The sequence below is a fragment of the Camellia sinensis genome, chromosome 2 (assembly GCF_055761805.1).
Source record: "Camellia sinensis isolate YWXY chromosome 2, ASM5576180v1, whole genome shotgun sequence".
Taxonomy (NCBI): Eukaryota; Viridiplantae; Streptophyta; class Magnoliopsida; order Ericales; family Theaceae; genus Camellia; species Camellia sinensis.
This window is the reverse complement of record NC_138962.1, coordinates 144,704,421-144,725,682: the sequence shown is the minus strand read 5'-3', so window position 1 is coordinate 144,725,682 and position 21,262 is coordinate 144,704,421. Positions and strand designations below refer to the sequence as shown.

Sequence of the window (21,262 nt, the reverse complement as noted above, 5' to 3'; positions counted from 1 at the left end):
TATTTTCCCACACAAATATGAACTAAATATTTCTAAAATTCCTGAAAATTAAAAAAGATTGAAACCTTACCGTAAGGCAGTGAAAAGTGATTAACAAAATATGTAACATATTCAGAAAGTCAATATTGCTGGAACTATAAGGTTGGATGGAGTAGTGCCAAAAATTAATAAACTGTTTAGTAATCATTCAAGAAGTATATACCACTAAGTGTGAAGCTGAACGAAGGGTTTAAACAAAGATATTGGCCATAGGTATAAAGGCATTGCCCTGATCCAATTGGACTCGGGCCTTGATTGGAGTTAAAATTTATCAGCTATGTAGCAGATTATCCATCTCTATACCCATCAACAGTTGTACCACACCTTTGTTAAAATATAAATTGTTGCTTCAAAATCCGCCATGTGTCCACTGCATTTGCACCTTTGTCCCCTAGCCTTCACATACCTTCATTGTCTCATTTTTGGTAGTGTTTTTCCCACTTGGTAAACACTGAAACTTGATGTTTGGGCCTTACTCCGTCCAAAGAGGAACCACAAACGTCAAACCACTAACTGATCTTCGCCGACACCGGGATCCTACATCCCCCTTGATTTACAAGAAAGCCCCCCTCAAGTGTGCTTCCTCAATGCAGTATCATCATCCACCCCCAAATAGCCTTGACACGAATCCCCCACAGCTTGGAAGACTTCCTCCTACAAGTGAGCCGGCAAGGACATAACCTTAACCGAATCCTCCTGTGGTGCCAACCTTGGTCCCTAACAGCACCCCACTAGAGACCACTAGTTGAGCATCAAAGGTTGCCCTGCAAAGATCCACTCCGTCTATAAGATCCTGTTTATCTCCCCCAATGGGAACATTAAAAGGTAGGAGGCACCTTAACCATCTAGAACCTACACCCTCATTGGGACTTCCCAATAATGGTCATCCCACCTTTTCAGATCACTTGCCACCGGCATAGGATCCATATCTGTGTTCCCCAAATCCGCCAAGCAACAATCCAGAAACTCTGGTACGTCCACATAGGGAGAGAGTAGAAGATTGCAACACCTCAACATCAACATCACAATCTGTCTTCATTTATCTCCTAGCCGCAACGCCTCTGTCTAGACATCCCCGAAAAGCTGCCATGTCCACATATGAAATTGGGTTACCCCATTACTAGAAAAACCTCTTGGGTCGTAGAGCATTGAAGCAAAGCCCTCCTCATCCAACCTCTAGATGCTTCAGGAAACATATGAGCAAGCAGCAACACTTCAAAATGACATCGAAAGTTTTGCGACTGACTTGAAGTGTTATTCACCTTTAGAGTCCTTTACTATGATGGTGACGTGTATCACATGCTTTCAAGTAGTTTTGCTCTGCTGTAGCTTCCAATGCCTTCCTCAGCTCAGCATTCTTAACATTATTAGGGTCCAAATGTTCTGCAACAAGCCACCATGTAAAGATCAACATAAAGCAGGACAACACTATCTTTATATATCAGCCACCATTTTACTTCTTAGTTATTATGGATTTGTAACCTTAAAACGGGTTACGGGTGGGTGTGACGTAATGCATTTTCATGATTTAATGGTTCTGGTATTGATGGAAGAGAATTTTTTTTCTTTGGAAATGTTGGGCAGGGGGGTTGTCTGTATTGGGTTTCAGTGGTGATAGTGGTAATTCAGTGGGGGTGCTGCAGTGTTGGTGAAGGTGGCAGTCTCAGACTGGGTGACAAACTGGTTTGATATAGTATGCCTTTTTCAGCACTTTAAGTACTTTAGATACCTTAGAGAGAAAAGATGTGCAAAAATTAGAGAGAAAAGGGAATCTTTGACTTTTTGGTATGGGTCGTTGGCTTTTTGGTTTTTTTAGTGACTTTTTGGCTAAAAAAGCACTTGCCAAATGAGGCCTAATTCCTAGAAACTCTTATCCTAGACCTTTATGGCTACAATTGCAGTCAAATGATTGTTGATTACCATTTATTTCCGTGATAATGTTGTATGACAATACCAACTTTCATTATTACATGTAGTACTTACAAAATTTGTTCACTTGATCCACATAGCCCTAATTAGTAGAAGGTTGTGTTTGGCAGAGTTTTTTAAAAACTGTTTTCTGTTCTCAGGGCTGCAGAAAACAGAAAACACAACAACTTGAAAACACTAAAAATTGTTTTTCTTCTGTTTTCTGTTTCACTAAAATGACCAAAACTCCATATTCTCAAATTTTCACAGTTCTCATATTACTGAACTGTTTTATGAAAACTATGCCTGTAGGCCCTTATATTTTCCATTTCTACATGAACTCATGCACTTGAATTAGGTTTTTATTTGGCAAAACATGCTTTTGTCGACAGAGAATAATGTCTTCAATATATAGACACATACATATACTTTCTTCTTCTTCTTCTTCTTCTTCTTCTTCTTCTTCTTTTATTTTTTATTCTTTATTTTTTTTCTCCTGCAGTTATGTAGATCCAGAGGCTGTGGTTGGATGCGAGGATGGGACAGTTCGATTATTTGACATGTATAGTCGGAAATGTTCTCAAATCATTAAGTATGTATACCATGAAATTGCACTATTTATAATAATTTGTGTTTCTTTTGGCCTTCTCAGTATTTTATCAGTGGTTTTAAGTTGTTGAAGAAGCCAATTGAAGTTAAACAGATTTGTGTGCTTGTTTTTTTTCACCAGCTTAGTTATCTCTCTCTCTCTCAGAGTATTTTATCAGTGGTTTTAAGTTGTTGAAGAAGCCAATTGAAGTTAAACAGATTTGTGTGCGTGTCTTTTTTCACCAGCTTGGTTAAATCTCTCTCTCTCTCTCTCTCTCTCAAGCTAGTATTTTATTGACTAGGCAAATGGAAAGAATTGCTCATTTTATTCATACCGTTCAACAAGTCTTTGCAAGATAAGAAGGGGAAAAAATAGAGCGCTTTTCTTTTCATCCTGTTGAAAGCATTTGCTACAATGTAGCTTTTGGGACTATTGTGATTTAATGCTGTGAGAGTTACTTGAGAAAGTAATGCTCCTCCCACAACAAAGAAGAAATGGAAAAGGAAAAAGGAAAAAGAAAAGGAAAAAAACAAAGAAAAGAAAAAGGAAGAAATACAACTATTATTTGTATCAAGTGAACTTTAGAAGGCAGAAGAGATGTCCCAATTTTTATTTCTTCCCTAAAGGATCTGCATCGAATCATTTATCTGTCAATTAATGCATGTGATTGTTATTTTAGAGAGATTGAAAAGTAAAACTATGTAAGATCACTTAAACCTTAATAGTTTAGCAAGATTGCTGAATAAAAGTACATCCAAAACCACTTACAGATGGACAAATGATGAATCACACACTCAAGCCATTCACCAGGGGAAGAAAAAAAACTAAGTGGAAACATTCAAAGATATATTCAATTGCTCTTTGAAGTGGTTGGCAATACTTAAGTGCAGATAAGAGAATAAAGAAGGTTGATTTGAGAAGGCTAGGTGTTTTCACCAATTTAACTTGTATTTGGGATATGTACTTTCTGCCTTTCAAGTTGTAACTTTTTTGTAGAACTCCTTGGCATCTTCATATAGGTGAGTAGAGGTAAGTGGTGAGGAGGCAGGAAGTCAGAGGTGTTAGAAAAATGGTTTTGATACATAATTTTTTGGTTGTATTTGAGCCAAAATAAGGGTGGGACCGACATATTTTTTATGACGGGTCCATGTTGTAATGTGTTCGCCATCTTTTGTTTCCTCAAAACCATCAAGGAGTGAGTGAGAAATTAACTCCTAAAATCACCATTTGATATTGGTTGAAGAATGGTAAGCTAGCCTTTCCCACACTAGTTTTATAGGAAAATTTTGTCGTGTTTATATGGTCTTAAGACTTGGGTTTGGACTCTAAGGGGCACCCAAGTTTTATGTAAGGGGGAAGACCTAGCCAAAGTAGGTTTGAACTACACGCATGCGTGCGCCGCTGCCCTAACCGAGTGTCAAGGTGCGCCCATCCAAGGGTCAACACCTTGATGCCACACTCATTTGTGCCCTTTGGAGAGCCAAAAACATGCCCAAGAAGTTGTTGGTGCAAGTGCAAGCCAAGGCCCAAGGTATGGTGCAAGACAGCCCACAGCATGCCATGAAGCAGCCCATGCCAACAACTAGCCCAGCAGCCACTTTAGGCCAACTTTTGGAGGGTCAAATGTAGTCTTTTTGCTTTGTAAATTTTTATATAAATACCTTAGTATTAAAGGTGTTTTGGGTCCAAATATTGTAATTTTTCTCTTTTTGTAGAATTTTTAAAAATCTATTATGACTCCTCAAACATAGTGGATGTTTCCTCTTGTCAACTAGGAAATAGCTTAACAAGCTATATTAAGGAGGGGGTACCAAAGTGTTGAATCAAAGTATTTGTGCCTTTAAAGTACCCCAACCTAGTCAATGGTAAGGCAACTCTTGTGGCACTTTTGGTGCATTGTTCAACTATTGTAATGCCTTCTTTTGATCAAAGAAAAGTTTATTTCGCCTTTAAATTGTGCAAAGCTTTTCTAGTATTGCTTGCTTTAAATTTAGCTTGTTGTATGCTAATTTGTGGTTTGTCTCCAACCTAGTGGCTCATAAACTAACTTATATTGTGGTTGCTTGTCTTTGCAAACACTTTGAGCTTTATTGGCGGGCTAGTGAAGACAGTTAACTAGTGCCACACACACTTGCTTATCTCTTGACAAGGCTTCCGCACAGTTGGTGTCTGACAGTTGGTATCTGAGTCTAGTTTATTTGGCTTTCTCTATTCTTGGCTTTCTAAATGGATGCTCTTGGCAACCGACAACCCACGCAAAGGGAGAGAATTGAGCTCTTGGAGCAGTGTATGGACAATATGGATCCCTTGGCAGTTTCATTAGCCAACCTTGAGCAACGGGTTCATGATCTTGAGCAAACTCATGGCCTTACTCAAGTGCAAGATTGGGAGGATGTTGTCACTAAACTCAAGCTAGAGATTGAAGATCTTAGTGGCCGGGTTGGTGTTCTTACCCGTGCCTTTGGCAACGCACTTGGTGGTGGCATGGAATTCCCCAGGGTGCGTGTGCCCAAGCCCTGTGCCTACGGTGGCGCCCAAGATGCCAAGGAGTTAGACAACTTTCTCTTCGATATGGAGCAATATTTCAAAGATGTGAAAGCCGAAGTTGAGGAGATTAGGATTTCTATGGCCACAATGTATTTGTCCGGTGATGCCAAGTTGTGGTGACGGACTAAACATGATGAGATGCAACGCGACTTATACACAATTGAGACTTGGGAGTAGCTTAAGCACAAACTTAAGCTCTAGTTCTTCCCTGAAAATGTTGAGTATAATGCCCGGCGTGCTTTGCGGAATCTCAAGCACACTGGCACTATAAGAGATTATGTAAAACAATTCTCTAGGCTTATGCTAGACATCAAAGACATGTTAGAGAAAGACAAGCTCTTCTTCTTTCTTGAGGGATTGAAGCCATGGGCCAGAGTTGAACTCCAAAGGCAAAGAGTGTAAGATTTATCCCATGCACAAGTAATAGCTGAGTGCCTTACGGATTACACCGAACCTAAGCAACGGGACGGTGGTTCCCCGCGCAAGAGTAGGGGAGGTGGAAAGTCCCAAGGCCATGGCAAACCTAAGAGTGGGGGAGCCAACACTTCTACATCCAAAAGCCATTCGGGTGGAGGACAATGGCAACAGAAGAGCTATGGTGACAAGGCAAAAGCAGCTCAACAGTTCTCTACAAGCAAAGCAAAATGCCCTATCTCTTGTTTCTTATGCAATGGGCCACATCGGTTATCTGAATGTCCACAAAAGCGTACCTTGAATGCTCTAGCAGCAGTGCCTGACCATGTCTCTCAACCAAGTGACGATGATAGCAAGGAAGAAGACGTGTAGTCTAGGCGAAGTGGCAAGGGTTCTAAGGCAGCTAGCTCTAGAGTGGGAGCCTTTCATATGATGAATGCCATGGAGATGAAGGCTTCTATAGGGAGGCCTAAGAAGAATGCCAAGAGTGGCAAAGTGGGCAAGCATTCAGAGCCTAAACAACTTGTGGAGTCTAAAGATGAAGGCAAAGAGAAGAAACCCATGTATAGTGGGAAATCATCAGGCAAGTCATCCACAACTTTGTTGCTGGAACTGAAGTTGAAAGACTTGGGCTATCTTTAGAGAAGGATGGCAGCTGCATCAAGGCGGTTAACTCGGCAGTGCAGCCTATATATGGGGTTGCAAAATCTGTTCATTTGAAGGTTGGCACTTGGGAAGGAAGAGTAGATTTCATTGCAGTACCCATGGATGACTTCCAAGCCATCCTTGGGTTGGATTTCTTGAGAAGCACAAAGACGTTCTAATAGTGTGTCATGGGGGACAAGCCATGTCTTATTCCTGCTATGGCCACCACCAACAGTGACCGATTTGTCTCAACTATGCAACTCAAGGCGGGTGTTAGGCATGGTGAACAAACTTGGGTTGTCGCATTGAAGTTGAATGAAGCTCTTGAATCTACTCCTATCCCAGCCGCAGTCAAGGTCTTAAGGTAATTTGCAGATGTTATGCTTGAACAGTTGCCTAAGGAGTTGCCTCCATGCCGGGGTGTGGATCATGCTATTGAGTTGGTGCCAGCGGCAAAGCCACCAGTTCGTGCACCGTATAGAATGGCTATTCCTGCGTTGAATGAACTAAGGAAGCAACTTATGGAGTTATCGGAAGCAGGCTTCATTAGGTCATCAAAGGCCCCATTTGGTGCATCTGTCTTGTTTTAAAAAAAGTATGACGGTAGTCTTTGCTTATGTGTGGATTATCGGGCACTCAACAAGCTGACCATCAAGAACAAGTATCCCCTTCCTCTAATTACAGATTCATTTGATCAATTGAGCAAAGCGAGTTATTTTACAAAGTTAGATCTTCGATCGGGGTACTATTAAGTAAGAATTGCTGAGGGGGACGGGCCCAAAACTACATGTGTTACTCGCTATGGTTCCTATGAGTTCCTAGTCATGTCATTTGGCTTGACCAATACCCCAGCAACATTTTGCACCTTGATGAATGAAGTTTTTCAAGAGTACTTAGACCAATTCGTGGTAGTATACTTAGACAACATTGTAATTTATAGCTCACTCTAGAAGAGCACGTGGAACATCTCAGGAAAGCATTGTCCAAGTTGAGGGAGCACAAACTTTATGTCAAGCTAGAGAAGTGTTCTTTTGCCCAAGAGAGGATTAAGTTCCTAGGGCACATTGTTGAGTATGGATGCATCAAAATGGACCAAGAGAAGGTTAAGACTATTCAAGAGTGGCAGCCACCCACTAATGTCTCAGAGTTGCAGTCTTTCCTTGGGTCGGCTAATTATTATCGCAAGTTTGCTGAAGGCTACTCAAGACTAGCTTCCCCATTGATAGAGTTACTAAAGAAGGGCAAGCCATAAGTTTGGGTGGAAGAGTGTCAACAAGCCTTTTAGGCCTTGAAAGAAGCTATGTCTAAAGACCTTGTTATTGCTCTACCTGACTTAGGTAAAGCTTTTGAGATGCAAACTGATGCATCTGATTTTGCTTTAGGTAGTGTTTTTTTTGCAGGATGGTCAATTGCCTATGAGAGTAAGAAGCTCAATGATGCCGAACGGAGATATCCGGCTCATGAGAAACAGTTGCTTGCAATAGTGCATTGGAGGCACTACATCTTGGGCTCACGGTTTGTTGCAAAGACTAACAACACAATGGTTAGCTATTTCTTAACACAGCCCAAGCTAAGCGCACGACAAGCACGGTGGCAAGAGAAGCTGACAGAGTTTGATTTTGCCTTAGAATACAAGGCTGGTGCCACCAACCATGTTGCAGATGCACTAAGTAGGAAGGCGGAGCTTGCCGTGTGCCAACATGTATGTTCACTTCTATTTCAACCAGCATCAAGGAGAAAATCAAGCCTTATCTAGACAAGAATACTATGGTAGAGAATCTTATGAACCTTGTCAAAATAGACAATACTCGCCAATTTTGGGTGCAAGATGGACTACTAATGGCATTAGGCAACCGTGTCTTTATACCCAGGGCTGGTGATTTGAGAAAGACACTTCTAAGGGAGTGCCATGATACACTTTGGATAGGACATCCGGGTTGGGAGTGAACATTGGCCTTGGTGAAGCAAGGATATTATTGGCCTCAGATGCGTGATGATATGGAAGAATATGACCGCACTTGTCTCACTTGCCAGCAAGACAAGGCTGAACATAAGAAGAAAGCAGGCTTGCTTGAACCTTTGCTCGTGCCTAAATGTCCGTGGAAAAGTGTATCACTTGACTTCATCACTGGACTACCTAAAGTGGGAGATATCAGGACTATCTTGACTATTGTGGACCGATTTTCCAAGTATGCCACATTTGTAGCTGCCCGAAAGTATGTTTCACCGGAGGAGACCGCCCAACTCTTCTTCAAGCACATTGTTAAATATTGGGGTGTGCCTAAAAGTATTGTTAGTGACCAAGATTCGCGTTTCGTTGGCAACTTCTGGACAGAGTTATTCAAGCTTCTTGGGTCACAACTTAATACTTCATCAAGCTATCATCTGGAGACGGATGTGCAAACCGAATGCTTTAATTGTATGCTCAAGGAGTATTTGCGCCACTTTGTCAATGCTAATCAACGAAATTGGGTGCAACTTCTTGATGTAGCACAGTTATGCTTCAACTCTCAAAAGAGTAGCTCTACGGGCAAGAGTGCTTTTGAGACAGTGAATGGACAACAGCTACTGTTGCCCCACACAGTGGATGGACCTTATGAAGGAAAGTCACCCAGGGCTTACCAATTTGCCAAGGAATGGAAGAGAAACCATGACATTACTTGTGCCTATCTCGAAAAAGTAGCAAGTAAAATGAAGAAATGGAATGATGAAAAGAGGAGGCTACATGAGTTTAGAGTTGGGGATCAAGTTCTTGTCAAACTCAATCCTGAGCAATGCAAGTTCATGAGGGGAAGAGACAAAAGGCTAGTGTGCAAATATGAGGGACCGTTCATTATTCTGAAGAGAATTGGCAAGTGTGCTTATAAGATAGATGCTCTATCTTGGCTAAAAGTGCACCCGGTTTTCTATGTGAGTTATTTGAAGCCTTATTTTCCAAGCAATGAAGATTCAACCCGAAATGAGCTGAAATGCCAAACCATCACAGCCAAAGCAAGGAAAAAGTTTGTTGAATCTATCTTGGCTAATCGGGTGAAAATGGTTTCCAAGAAGAAACAAAGGCAATACTTGATAAAATGGAGAGACCTTGGAGATGAAGAAATCAGCTGGGAAAGGGAGGCGGATTTGTTGGCTTTTCAATACGAGATTGATGCTTATTGGGCAAAGTCGTCGAGGGCGTCGACCGTTCAAGTGGAGGAGACTATCAAGGTGCGCCCATCCAAGGGTCAGCATCGTGATGCCACACTCATTTGTGCCCTTTGGAGAGCCAAAAACATGCCCGGGAAGTTGTTGGTGCAAGTGCAAGCCAAGGCCCAAGGCATGGTGTAAGACAGCCCATGGCATGCCATGAAGCAGCCCAGGCCAACAAGAAGCCCAGCAGGAACTTTAGGCCAACTTTTGGAGGGTCAAATGTAGTCTTTTTGCCTTGTAAATTTTTATTTAAATACCTTAATATTAAAGGTGTTTTGGATTCAAGTATTGTAATTTTTCTTTTTTTGTAGAATTTTTAAAAATATATTATCATTCCTCAAATATAATGGATGTTTCCTCTTGCCAACTAAGAAATGGCTTAACAAGCTATATTAAGGAGGGGGTACCCAAGTGTTGAACCAAACCACTTGTGCCCTCTGTTATCAGAATCTTACGATTCGCGATTCGATTCACGATTCGATTCACAATTTTTGTAAAATCGATACGAATCTATGGGTGAATCTATTTTGGAAGTGAATCTCTAGTGAATCGTACGATTCACAATCGATTCACGATTCGATTCACTTTTTACGATTCATGCAATTTTTGAAATTATTGTGTCTGACATATTTCGTCTCTTTTTTTGTCCATCTTTTTGGTGAAAATTACATAATACAACTTCTAGTAGTGTTTAATACCAAAATAACTAACGTATATACATGATTTGTTGTTATTTTAGTAATTATGGAGTTTTTAATAGGGTCCAATCAGATTTAATCAGACCCAACATATTTTTAACCTTTCTTCTCATTTTTTTTCCTTTAAAAAATCATAATATATCTTCTAATGATGTTTAAAATTAAAGTTAAACTATGAATTATCTATTGCTGAGATCAGTTATATCTTTTAAAATGTCTTAGGTTTTAAAATAAAAGATTCTAAATAATTCTTTCTTATTATTTGCTCACTGTTACTTAGAAAAGTATGTATACTTATTGTCCAAATATCAATATCGTTAATTATTATTGCTTTAGAAATTGATAGTTTGTCTATTTGGTTATTATTTTTTTATTAAGAATGGTTGATAAGACATATCTAAAAAAGAAAAAAAAGGTAAGATGATGATCTTACATAGGAACCTTTGTTACCTTTTTACCTTTTTACCTATTAAACTATGTGATTATCATTCAAAATAATATTTTCATAAATTTAAGTCTAAATATTTTATATTCATAAGATATATTTAACATCTAAATGTGTAGATATATGTTTTAAGTAATTTAGAAAAAATGACCGAATCTTTACGATTCACGATTCGATTCGATTCGCGATTCGGTACGAGGTCATTTCGATTCACGATACGAATCCCGATTTAACAACTATGCTTGTGCCTTTAAAGTACCCCAACCTAGCCAATGGTAAGGCAACTCTTGTAGCACTTTTGGTGCATTGTTCAACTATTGTAATGCCTTCTTTTGATCAATGAAAAGTTTATTTCACCTTTAAATTGTGCAAAGCTTTTCTAGTGTTGCTTGCTTTAAATTTAGCTTGTTGCTTGCTAATTTGTGGCTTGTCTCCAACCTAGTGGCTCATAAACTAACTTAAATTGTGGTTGTTTGTCTTTGCAAACACTTCGAGCTTTATTGGCGGACTAGTGAGGAGAGTTAACTAGCGCCACACACACTTGCTTATCTCTTGACAAGGCTTCCGCACAGCCGGTGTGTGACACCGAGCCAAGCCAGATTGGGTTATTGAAAAATGGATCAGATCTGACCCTATACCGGTATTTATTTTTTGGACAATTTATTTATTTAATATTTAAAATTTTGCTCCAACAGATAGATTGGTTTGCAATTGGATGCATTTGTTGCCTTCATGGCTGTCGAGAACAGCCACGAACAACTCTATAAACACCATCCATCCATCACTCACATTTTCACCAGTTTTGTATTGGCAATCATACTATCAGTAGAGTTTGTGAGAGATAGTTCAATCACAGTTTTGGTTCGCAAGGCACACAGATACAGTGCTGCTTCCCTGTGTGTAACGATCATTGTATCCTGGGAGGTAGACATCCAAGAAGTTTGTAAGCACTAGTGTGAGAGACGAATTCTGTCTTAAGGACATAATGTCATACGCTAGCCTTGATCATTCCGTTTATCCAAGTTTTGTAAGTTTACAGTTTTTGTAATTTTCTGTTTCTGTTTAATAAAAACAGTTTCACATTCTGTTTGTCACTGTTTTGTTTCTACACTGTTTTGATTTTGTAGAACAGTTTCTGATTTCCTGTGTTGTTTAGTTTGTTTTACAATTACAGTAGTACATATAGCACTGTTTTTCCAACAAGAGGCAGAACTAATAATAGTGTTACTAAGCTCAATGTACTTAAATGGTTATGGTATTTTCTCATGACTGCAAATTTTCAAGAAATAGGAATAGTTGTTTACATTCTCCTACTGAGTTAGTTTTCTCTGTAGGGAGCTCTGTTACATGGGCTTAGGTTAAGTATAGGTATAGGCATTGGTGTGCATCTGTCTAGATGTTGGTTCTTCCCAACTCCAACCTCAACCTTAGGATACAGGGATATTTACCAAAAGTTGGATTAGGTACATAGACATGTTTTGTGCCTTTAAATACATGTATTTTGCATAGCATTTTATTGGAGGATGTTGTTATCATTTTAGTGCAAAAAGTGAACTTTTATGTCCTATCCATGTGAGAAGCTAGAAAGCATTCGTCCCTGTCAATTATGAGCTACTTCTTACATCATGAGATATAAGAGGTTCCAAGTATCTAATTTTCATACAGGGTTTAGATACTCATCCTCTACACGTACCCATGTAGTCAGTTTATACATGACACCAGATGAGAAGTAAAAGTTTAAGCCCATGCAGTTAGTTTTTTCTGCCCAATGGCAACCTGGCTTCTCTATGACATTACTACGTAATGAAAATTTATTTTTTGCTGTATTCTTAAATGTTGTTGAAACAATGGGTGGAAAGCAAATTATTTATGTATTACATGGTAATTTTATGTACCTTGGTGTTCTTGTTTGCAGGATGCATGCTGGCCCTGTGACATGCTTAGGTTTAAGTGATGATCAATTGATTGTCTGCGGTTCCTCTCTTGGTAGTGTGTCGCTGTCAGATCTTTCCTCTGATCAGCGGGTAGCTGCATTAAGGTCAACCAATTCTGGAGGTTGTATGATATCCCTTCTCTAGTAATATACATCTAATCATCATTGCATTTCTGGCTATACTTGTAGTTTGTTTCAAATATACACCTCTAGACACATGTGCCTGTGCTTGTATGCATTTCGATGAGAACACTAAGGAATTGCATGAGTACAACCAGGACAGAAAAAAGGTGGGGAGGATGATGAACCCTTCATAAAAACTGAAAGGATATACAACTCATTGCACCAGCCGAGGAAAAAGAATGTGAAGGCTAACTCAAACTCCCTACCCCTACAAGGACCTAAAGAGGGATTAAATGACTCCTCACTGGGATGATTCAATGGCAACCATGCTCATTAACCAACCCAGGAAACTATTGAATACCTGCTTTGATGAGGAGAGCCGAAAATTCTCTTCTTAGCATTGTTTGGGAAGCCCCACCCTGCTAAATTGAGAACAAAAAAGCAGTATCTCCTGCTTCATTCCTAAAGATGCCTTCACTTTTTTACAGTCCAAGATTACCTAGGGAACACTTGTGAAAGTTGAATTTCACTCTTGCAATCAGGGAGCTGTTCAATCAGCTTAAGTGACTTCTAACTACCCAACCACTCAAAATTGTGGCCAGGGGGACAATACATTTTTTGAAAACCCATTTTTATATTTGTGAAACAAACCACCCCCCCCCCCCCCCCCCCCCCAAAAAAAAAAAAAAAAAAAAAAAAAATCTGGCATTCCCAAAAATTTGGAAAGACCACTTTGTACAGAAGGTTGTCCCAGTGTTACCAGAAAGCGTTGATAGTCTAGCGAATTACGATTTGGATTGCACGTTCCAAAATATGTGCACTCCATTCCAAAATGGTAACATTGTGTTTCGATCATGGATTTGGATAGGAATTTAAACAGGGAAAGGGAAATGGAAAAAAAATTTATCTTATATTTCGGGATCATTTGGTAACTCAATATTTTAGCCAAAAAGATATTAAAAAAGTCAAAAAGCAAACAAATTTTCAATTCCTACAAGAAAGTAAAAAATTCCTTCCCATTCACTCTACTGTTTGTACTTCTCTTCGTAAAAAGTCAAAAAGCCCTTTCCAAACATATTCAGTATGCTTGGTTATCATTTTTCAAAAACACTTTTCAGAAAATTCTACTTTTTTATTTTCCGTGTTTTTTTTTGTTTTTACTGAATTTTTTTAATATTTTGAGCAATTTTTAAAATTTTTAGACATACCTAACATATATATACCTAAAAATTAAAAAAAAAATGAAAAGGACCTTTTAAAAATTCACTAAATACCAAAAATACAAAAAAAAATACAAGAATTCAGTACATTTTTTGTATTTTTATTTATTTATTAATTTTTAAAAATATTTTTTCACAATTTTTTTACTTTTTAGATATATCTTAAGTAAGGTGCATCTAAAAAAGTAAAAAAATTGTTTAAAATTTTAAAAACATTCACTAAAAACAAAAAAAACACGAAAACTAAAAAACTCAGTTTTCAAAAAACTTAATTCCAAAACTCAAACCAAATACACTGATTGATTTTTTCATCTCATAATTTAACCAAAAAGCCACTTCCCAAATGGGCATCACATTTTACTCACCTTTTCTCTTTCCCTTTCTAACCCCATACCCAAATCAATGATTCAAACACAACCTAAAGTTTATCGATCCAAAACAATCCCAAAAGTTTTTTTTTTCAATATATTTCCTTTTATCAAATATAATGAACTAAAATATAAGGTGAGTGAGGTTTTGACATAACAAAACGTCATAAATAGGTCACAATGCTCATAAAATTGTGTTGCTACATGATTAATTTTGAAAATAACCACATTTTATTGAATGCCTAGTTAAAATAAATTGCTCTAGACTAGAAGTACCTTAAATTCTTAGTGTAAACTATACAAGTTATCCCTATCATACCACAATTTAGAACATGTAGTGTACCGTGCTCTTGTTTCCGTTCCACATACTAGAATTGTCCACGTTCTAGGTAACATAGGGTTGTCCTTTGAAATTTAATGTCTCATATAATGGTCTCCAAAAAGTTAATTTGGCCTCCTATTAAGAAGCCATTAGTAATCACGTATTAAAAACAACTTCTAATAATTTAATAAATAAGAAATATAGTCTACTTTTTTATTTTTGTAAAATCATATTAAACAAACAGAAAAAACATTTGCTAAAAGCAATTAAATTTTGTTAGAGAAAAGAGATTGATTTTTTATGTGGTTTCCTATAGTTTTTTAATTGAACCACTTGTGAAGCTTTATGAGCCTAAGAACATTGATTAATATTCAAATAATTACATAGACTTATGAGAAGTGAGTAACATGTCTATATTGAGACTCCTCTCCTAAAATTTTCGACTAGGTTAATTGGCCTATATTAAATAATGTTTTAATAATTATTTAATCTATTAAAACCCTGTCTGACCTACCATCTGTCTGGAGAAATTTGCCCCATCAGGCCCCCCCAGTGAAGGAGTCCTGGCTCTGCCCCTGACTTTTACTCTTTGGAAAAAGAAACATGTTGGGAGGAAAAGAAATGGGTTTTATCCTGAATTCTTTTTAAGGTAATGCTTCGAACTTGAAGAGAGTTTTTATCAATAAGACATTTCATACAAGCAACTGTGCCAGCTGAATGTCGCAACATTTTAGCCCTTTTTCTCTCGTCTGAAAACCCACAACTGAGGTCTTAATCATGAACTGAAAATGTGCTGTCACCCTGATCCAGCTAATGTCAACTAAACATATTCATTAATCATTAGCAGGAAGACACCCAGATGTTTGATAATCGTGTCTTCCTAGTAAATAAAGTTAAAGTTACTGTAGCAGTATAGAGATGGTGGTTAATATGGAAATAAGAGAAACCATGCAATTACTCATTTTGAGCTACATTTTGACTTATCTTTTCATTTTCCTTTTTGACTTAGTATTAGAGACATGTCTGTGCATGTTGAACAATGATTTTTTCTATCTCTGGCACCAGTAAGGGCACTACTAACATGTTCCTCGAATGGAATTGCGTAAGGACTATGATTTATTGGTTACCTTTTATGTATTTTAATTTAATGAATGGCTCTCTGAAATTTTGATCATATACACTTTTGTCCTTGTTAAATTGAGTATTCTTCATACTGTGAAAAGGTAAAAGGTTTTTAACAATTTGCATTTTAATATGGTGTATTTCTTTAGTATACTGCTTTCATTTGATATTTTGCAGTTGCTAGATTTTTCTTCTCTCTCTCTCTAGAATTTGTTGTGGCATTGTATCTTGCAGTTAACAGAACAAGAACGTGTTTCTTATCTCATGACAGGCGTAAGGACCTTGTGTTTCAACCCTAGTTCACATTTAGTCTTTGCTGGATCAACTGCAGGATATGTATCTTGTTGGGACCTTAGGTATGCCAAACTTGTTAAGACACTGTATCATTTCATCGATTTCAGTTCTCTTATTGGTTGAGTCCATCATATCACATGAACTCATGCTAAATAAGCTACAACATCCTATTGCATTCTCTCTCATATGTAACCTGACAGTAATGCATATTTTTGGTAATAACTGAAACTTGAGGCAGTGGCTTAAGTAAAGGTATCATAGTTGTCAAATCGGAATTCGTATCATGAATCGAAATAGCCTCGTACCAAATCGCGAATTGAATTGAATCGCGAATCGTAAAGATTCGGTCATTTTTCTAAATTACTTAAAAACTTATATCTACACATTTAAATATTAAATATATCTTATGAATATGAAATATTTAGACTTAAATAAATGAAAATGTTATTTTAAATGATAATCACGTAATTTGATGGCCAAAAAATTAACCAAAGTTCCTTTGTAAGATTACCATCTTACCTTATTTATTTATTTATGTTTTTAATAGATATTTCTTATTAACCATTCTTAATAAAGATAATAGCCAAATAGACAAACTATCAATTTTCAAAGTAATAATAATTAATAACGATATTAATATTTGGACAATAAGCATATATACATTTTTAAGTAACAGTCAGCAAATAACAAGAAACAATTATTTCAAAACTTTTATTTTAAAACCTAAAACATTTTAATAGGTATTACTGACCTCACACATGTAATATTCAATTATATTCAATTTAATAAAATAGTAATAGATAATTGGGTAAATTACAAATACACCCCTTGATTTTTGATTAAAATACGAATTGCCCCATATAGTTTTGAAAATTACATTCTACCCCCTGAGGTTTCTAATTTCATAGTAAATCGCTCATTTTATTAATAAATTATCAAGTCAATGAACAATTTTTAATGACGTTAAAAATATGTTTCAATTAACAATTTAGGTAATTTTATTATTGTATAGGATAGCAATTATGAATTTCATTTTTTTAGTTAATTCTGTTAAATAAAAAATTATAATAAGGGGGTATTTGTAATTTTTCAAACCACAGGGGGCAATCTATATTTTAAGCAAACCTCAAGGGGTGTATTTATAATTTACCCTAGATAATTCTAGTGTAACTTTAATCTTGAACATCTTTAGAAGATATATTATGCTTTTTTAAAGGGGAAAAAAATGAGAAAAAAGGTTAAAAATATGTTGGGTTTGACTGAATCTAATTAGATTCTATTAAAAACTCCATGATCACTAAAATAACAACAAATCATGTATATATGTTGGTTGTTTTGGTATTAAATGCTATTAGAAGCTGTATTATGTCATTTTCACTAAAAAGATGGAGAAAAAAAAAGTCGAAAATATGTCGAAGACAATAATTTCAAAAATTGCATGAATCTTAAAAAGTGAATCAAATTCTGAATCGATTGTGAATCACATGATTCACTAGAGATTCACTTCCAAAATAGATTCATCCATAGATTCGTATCGATTTTGCAAAAATTGCGAATCGAATCGTGAATCAAATCGCGAATCGTAAGATTCTAATAATAGAAAAAAGGTATTAATAGAAAAAAGTTCTTGAGCTTTAGCTTAACACTTGGATTTATCTTCGTGCTACGACAAATTGATTGAAAATGAGAACCTTCAACAAAATTAATTAAACATAAAATATGATCATACTTTGGAAAAATTGGGTTAGTTCCATGCAATTTTGAATATTTATGAAAGGATAATATTTTGGTCCCTCCAAAATCTAAATAGCAATTTCTGGGTCCGCCACCACAAATGGTACTCCACAAGGAAACAGCATAAGCACTGTTTGAGCATTACTAGAAGGCAGTGCACATGCAGTGCATGTGAGAATGTCAATTTAGGATAGAGTCATGTAATCCTGTAGTAGCAGGGGCTACTGGGAAATGTGAGCCAGAAAATTGAGAAAGAGACAGAGAGAAGGGCCTGCTAAGTTTCACATAACATTGTTATATTTTGGGTATGTTTTATGAAGTTTATACAATGTGATTATACTTGGCCCCTCTAATTTTCTTATATTATTATTTATATACTATATTTAAATACACCTAATCTCCTAAAAGGATTTTTTTACTATAAAATAATTAAGTATTACTTTTTCTTATTGTGATTGTGTTATGAACATTAAAATATTACAAATTATTGTGGTGAGAAAAATTATGGACCATTGTGGTGATTTAGTTTAAAAAATTGTATGATATACACGTTTTACACTGTGATATGTAATTCATTACCATTCATATATGGAAAATGCTAAAAACAGCCTTACAAGTTACAACTGTTGTTAGTGTTGAAGAAGTGTGTAAAAATTGTATTGAAATTTGTGAAGTGTTTTGGGATATGTGAAAATAGTATTGGGATTACAATTTTTTGGCATTTTGTGGTACTTAATTTAGCTGGACCCTTCATATTGAAGAATTAATGAAAAAAGAGGAGAGAAGAGAGAAGAGAGGCACCAACATGAGAGAGAGAGAGAGAGAGAGAGAGAGAACCAAGGTTCCCTTTCTGTTCTTTTAATATTTATTCTTATGTAAAAGATTATGATAATACCCTTCTTACTAATAACCAACACATATTATGGTGCATCATTGAAGTTCAAGTTGCTTGAATACATTTAGATTGTTCTCATTATTTCATAGCTTATCTATTAAGTGATTTATTCGTTTTAATAATTATTTAATTCAAATCCTGGCTCAGAGAGAGAGAGACAGAGAGTTGTGGGGCGGTGTGTGGTTCTTTGGGAGTTTGTAAGCAGCACATTGACAGAAAGACTAGCAGAGAGAAATAAAAGTTGTATGGAAAGTGAGACATTTGAGGCGCTTTTTGTTGATGTAGGTGTAATTTCAGGATTTATTGTCATAAAAATAATCAGGAAGACAAAAGTTACTTATAATTAGCTATATTTTAGCTCATCATATTTAAGCTTATTGAATCAACTATTTGTAGAATTCAAAAATTAAAACCAGTAAATCTGCCAGCTTGTGATTGGTTGAATCAACCACAAAATGCCATCAGCTGGCTACCTTTTGTACTTTTAATTATCTGGTTAACACAACTATATGTTTTCTTGTCATACCATGGGTTTGTGAATAAATTTTTTGTAGAACTACAAAGACTTAAATCAGTAGAATTATCTGCTACTGATTGGTTGATTGTGAACCATGATGGGACACAAAAGAACACAAAGGCGCCAGTGCTATAGAATCAAATATAGGTTGATTTTAGAAAATCTAAGAAAAAAATTGATGGCATTTTTTTTTCTTGGAAGTTCTTTTTTGATTTTATTTTGGAAGACCTAATCATAATCTAGAACATATATGATCTTATTCTGTTATATTGCAGGACAATGAGGACTTTATGGAATACCCGAGTGAGTCCAAATGTTATATATTCTATGCATCACTTGCGAAGTGACAAATCAACATTAGTTGTGGGTGGAATAGATGGTGTGTTACGATTCTTGGACCAGGATTCAGGTGAGGTTTTTTCAAGGTGCATTATGAATGAAAGCAGCAGCAGCATATCAAATTCCTCGAGAGATTCATATGGAGTCATCGAAGTAAAGAAAGCAAGAAGGCTCTCAGAAGATACTCGCATTGATCTCATTCCTAAAACTTCTCGACCTTCTGTAAGATGCTTGGCTGTTGGAATGCAAAAGGTCGTCACAATACACAATGAGAAATATATCAGAGTATGGAAATTCAACAGATAACCGAATGTTTCTTTTCTAAAGCAGATATTTTGATCTTTGAAGTGTTGAACAAAATATGGGAATAACAAAAATAGGTTCAGACATTGTAGAAGCATGATGGTTTCCCACAACATTTAAGTGATTGTTAGTTTTCAAAGTAGTTTGATGTATTTCATATTTATGTATGTGTTGTACTCTTACCTATTTATTATGATCTTTTCAACACTAGATCAATAAAATTCAGATTATTCATCTTGCCTTCAAGGCATTAGGGGGAGGTGTAGCTTAGTGATTTTTTCTAGAATGAATTGTTTTTACAGCTTTTGTCACAATTGATGGTAAGTGAATAAATGTGTCTTTCTATTTCATTCCATCAATTGACTCAGTTGTTTTTTGCATTGGATCTCTTTGGTAGGAATACAAAGTACTTTCTATTTGAGGCATTATTTCATATTTTGATTGTTGCTAACAGTTGTGTGGCCTGGAACCTGTATTTATTCACCAGTTATCAGCCATAGAGAAATTAGTTCGATTTGAAAGGCTCTCCTCTTGGGCTGAGCATTCATTCTTGATCAAAATAGCAAATGAAGATATGCTTCAGTCATTTCCCGATGAGGCAGCTGCTTTTATTTGCTGTTATATTGCTTCAATTGTTTTTGGTAGTGAATTGCATCCTTGAGTGTCAGGGTTATTTCATACGAAGACACTTCAACTATTAGCTAATATTATTTTATTTTTCTCATCTATGAATCTGTATATTTTGACCTATTCAATTATAAAAATATTTCATTTTCAGCCCCAGTAGATTCGTTCTAGATCATCTTCAAAAGGGTTATATTTGTAAGATTTTCATGGTTGTAGAGTGGTTCATGTACACTAATTTGCAGCTCTAAGAACTCAATAGAAATTTGCAGTTGTAAAATTTCACTAACTATAATGAAAAATTCATTGACATTTAGGCATAAATAATGTTCAACTGATTAATTGTTTAAGGATAGCAATTTCTGTAAAAAATTTCACTAACTATAATGAAAAATTCACTAACGTTTAGGCATAAATAATGTTCAACTTATTCATTGTTTGAGGATAGCAATTTTTGTAAAAATTATGTTTTTTTTTTTTAAAAAAAAAAAAAAAGAAAAGAAAAAAAAAGTGGCCCATGTACAGCAATTTTGCAACTCTAAGATGAAATTTGCTTGTAAAATTTTACTTACTATAATGAAAAACTCACTGACCTTTAGGCATAAATAATGTTTAACTAATTCATAGTTTGAGGAGAGCGATTTTCGTAAAACTTGAGTTAAAAAAATATATAAAATAAAAATAAAAAAAGAAAGTGGCTCATGCACACCAATTTTGCAACTCTAAGAACTCAATTGAAATTTGTAACCAGTTATAAAATTTCAATAACTATAATGAAAAATTCGCTGACGTTTTAGGTATAAATAATGTTCAACTCATTGTTTGAGGATAGCAATTTTTGTAAAATGTACCTGTTTTTTTTATTTTTTTTAATTTTTTTTTATTTTTAAATTTTATAAAAAAGAGTGGCTCATGTACACTAATTTTGCAACTCCAAGAACTCAATTGAAATTTGCAGTCAGTTGTAAATTTCACTAATTATAATGAAAAATTG

At 36.0% G+C, this 21,262-nt stretch overlaps 1 protein-coding gene and 1 long non-coding RNA gene across 7 annotated transcripts in view; one reads left to right on the top strand and one right to left on the bottom strand.

Annotated features, from left to right (window-relative positions):
* Positions 1-19,878, top strand: part of LOC114298819 (F-box family protein with WD40/YVTN repeat doamin) — a 46,819-nt gene extending 26,941 nt beyond the window's left edge. For all 6 annotated transcript variants that reach the window (XM_028243449.2, XM_082915728.1, XM_082915732.1 and 3 more), the window contains 4 exons: positions 2,450-2,539; positions 12,390-12,529; positions 15,834-15,918; positions 19,278-19,878. In XM_028243449.2, coding sequence (XP_028099250.2) covers positions 2,450-2,539; positions 12,390-12,529; positions 15,834-15,918; positions 19,278-19,647 — 685 coding nt within the window. In that variant the 3' untranslated portion in view covers positions 19,648-19,878. The remainder of the gene's footprint in view (positions 1-2,449; positions 2,540-12,389; positions 12,530-15,833; positions 15,919-19,277) is intronic.
* LOC145820354 (uncharacterized) lies at positions 169-12,505 on the bottom strand. Its single transcript, XR_014361674.1, has 2 exons — positions 12,370-12,505; positions 169-1,422 (listed from the first exon to the last, which is right to left on the bottom strand). It is a non-coding gene; the product is annotated as an uncharacterized LOC145820354 (long non-coding RNA).
* Positions 19,879-21,262: the final 1,384 nt, after the last annotated feature.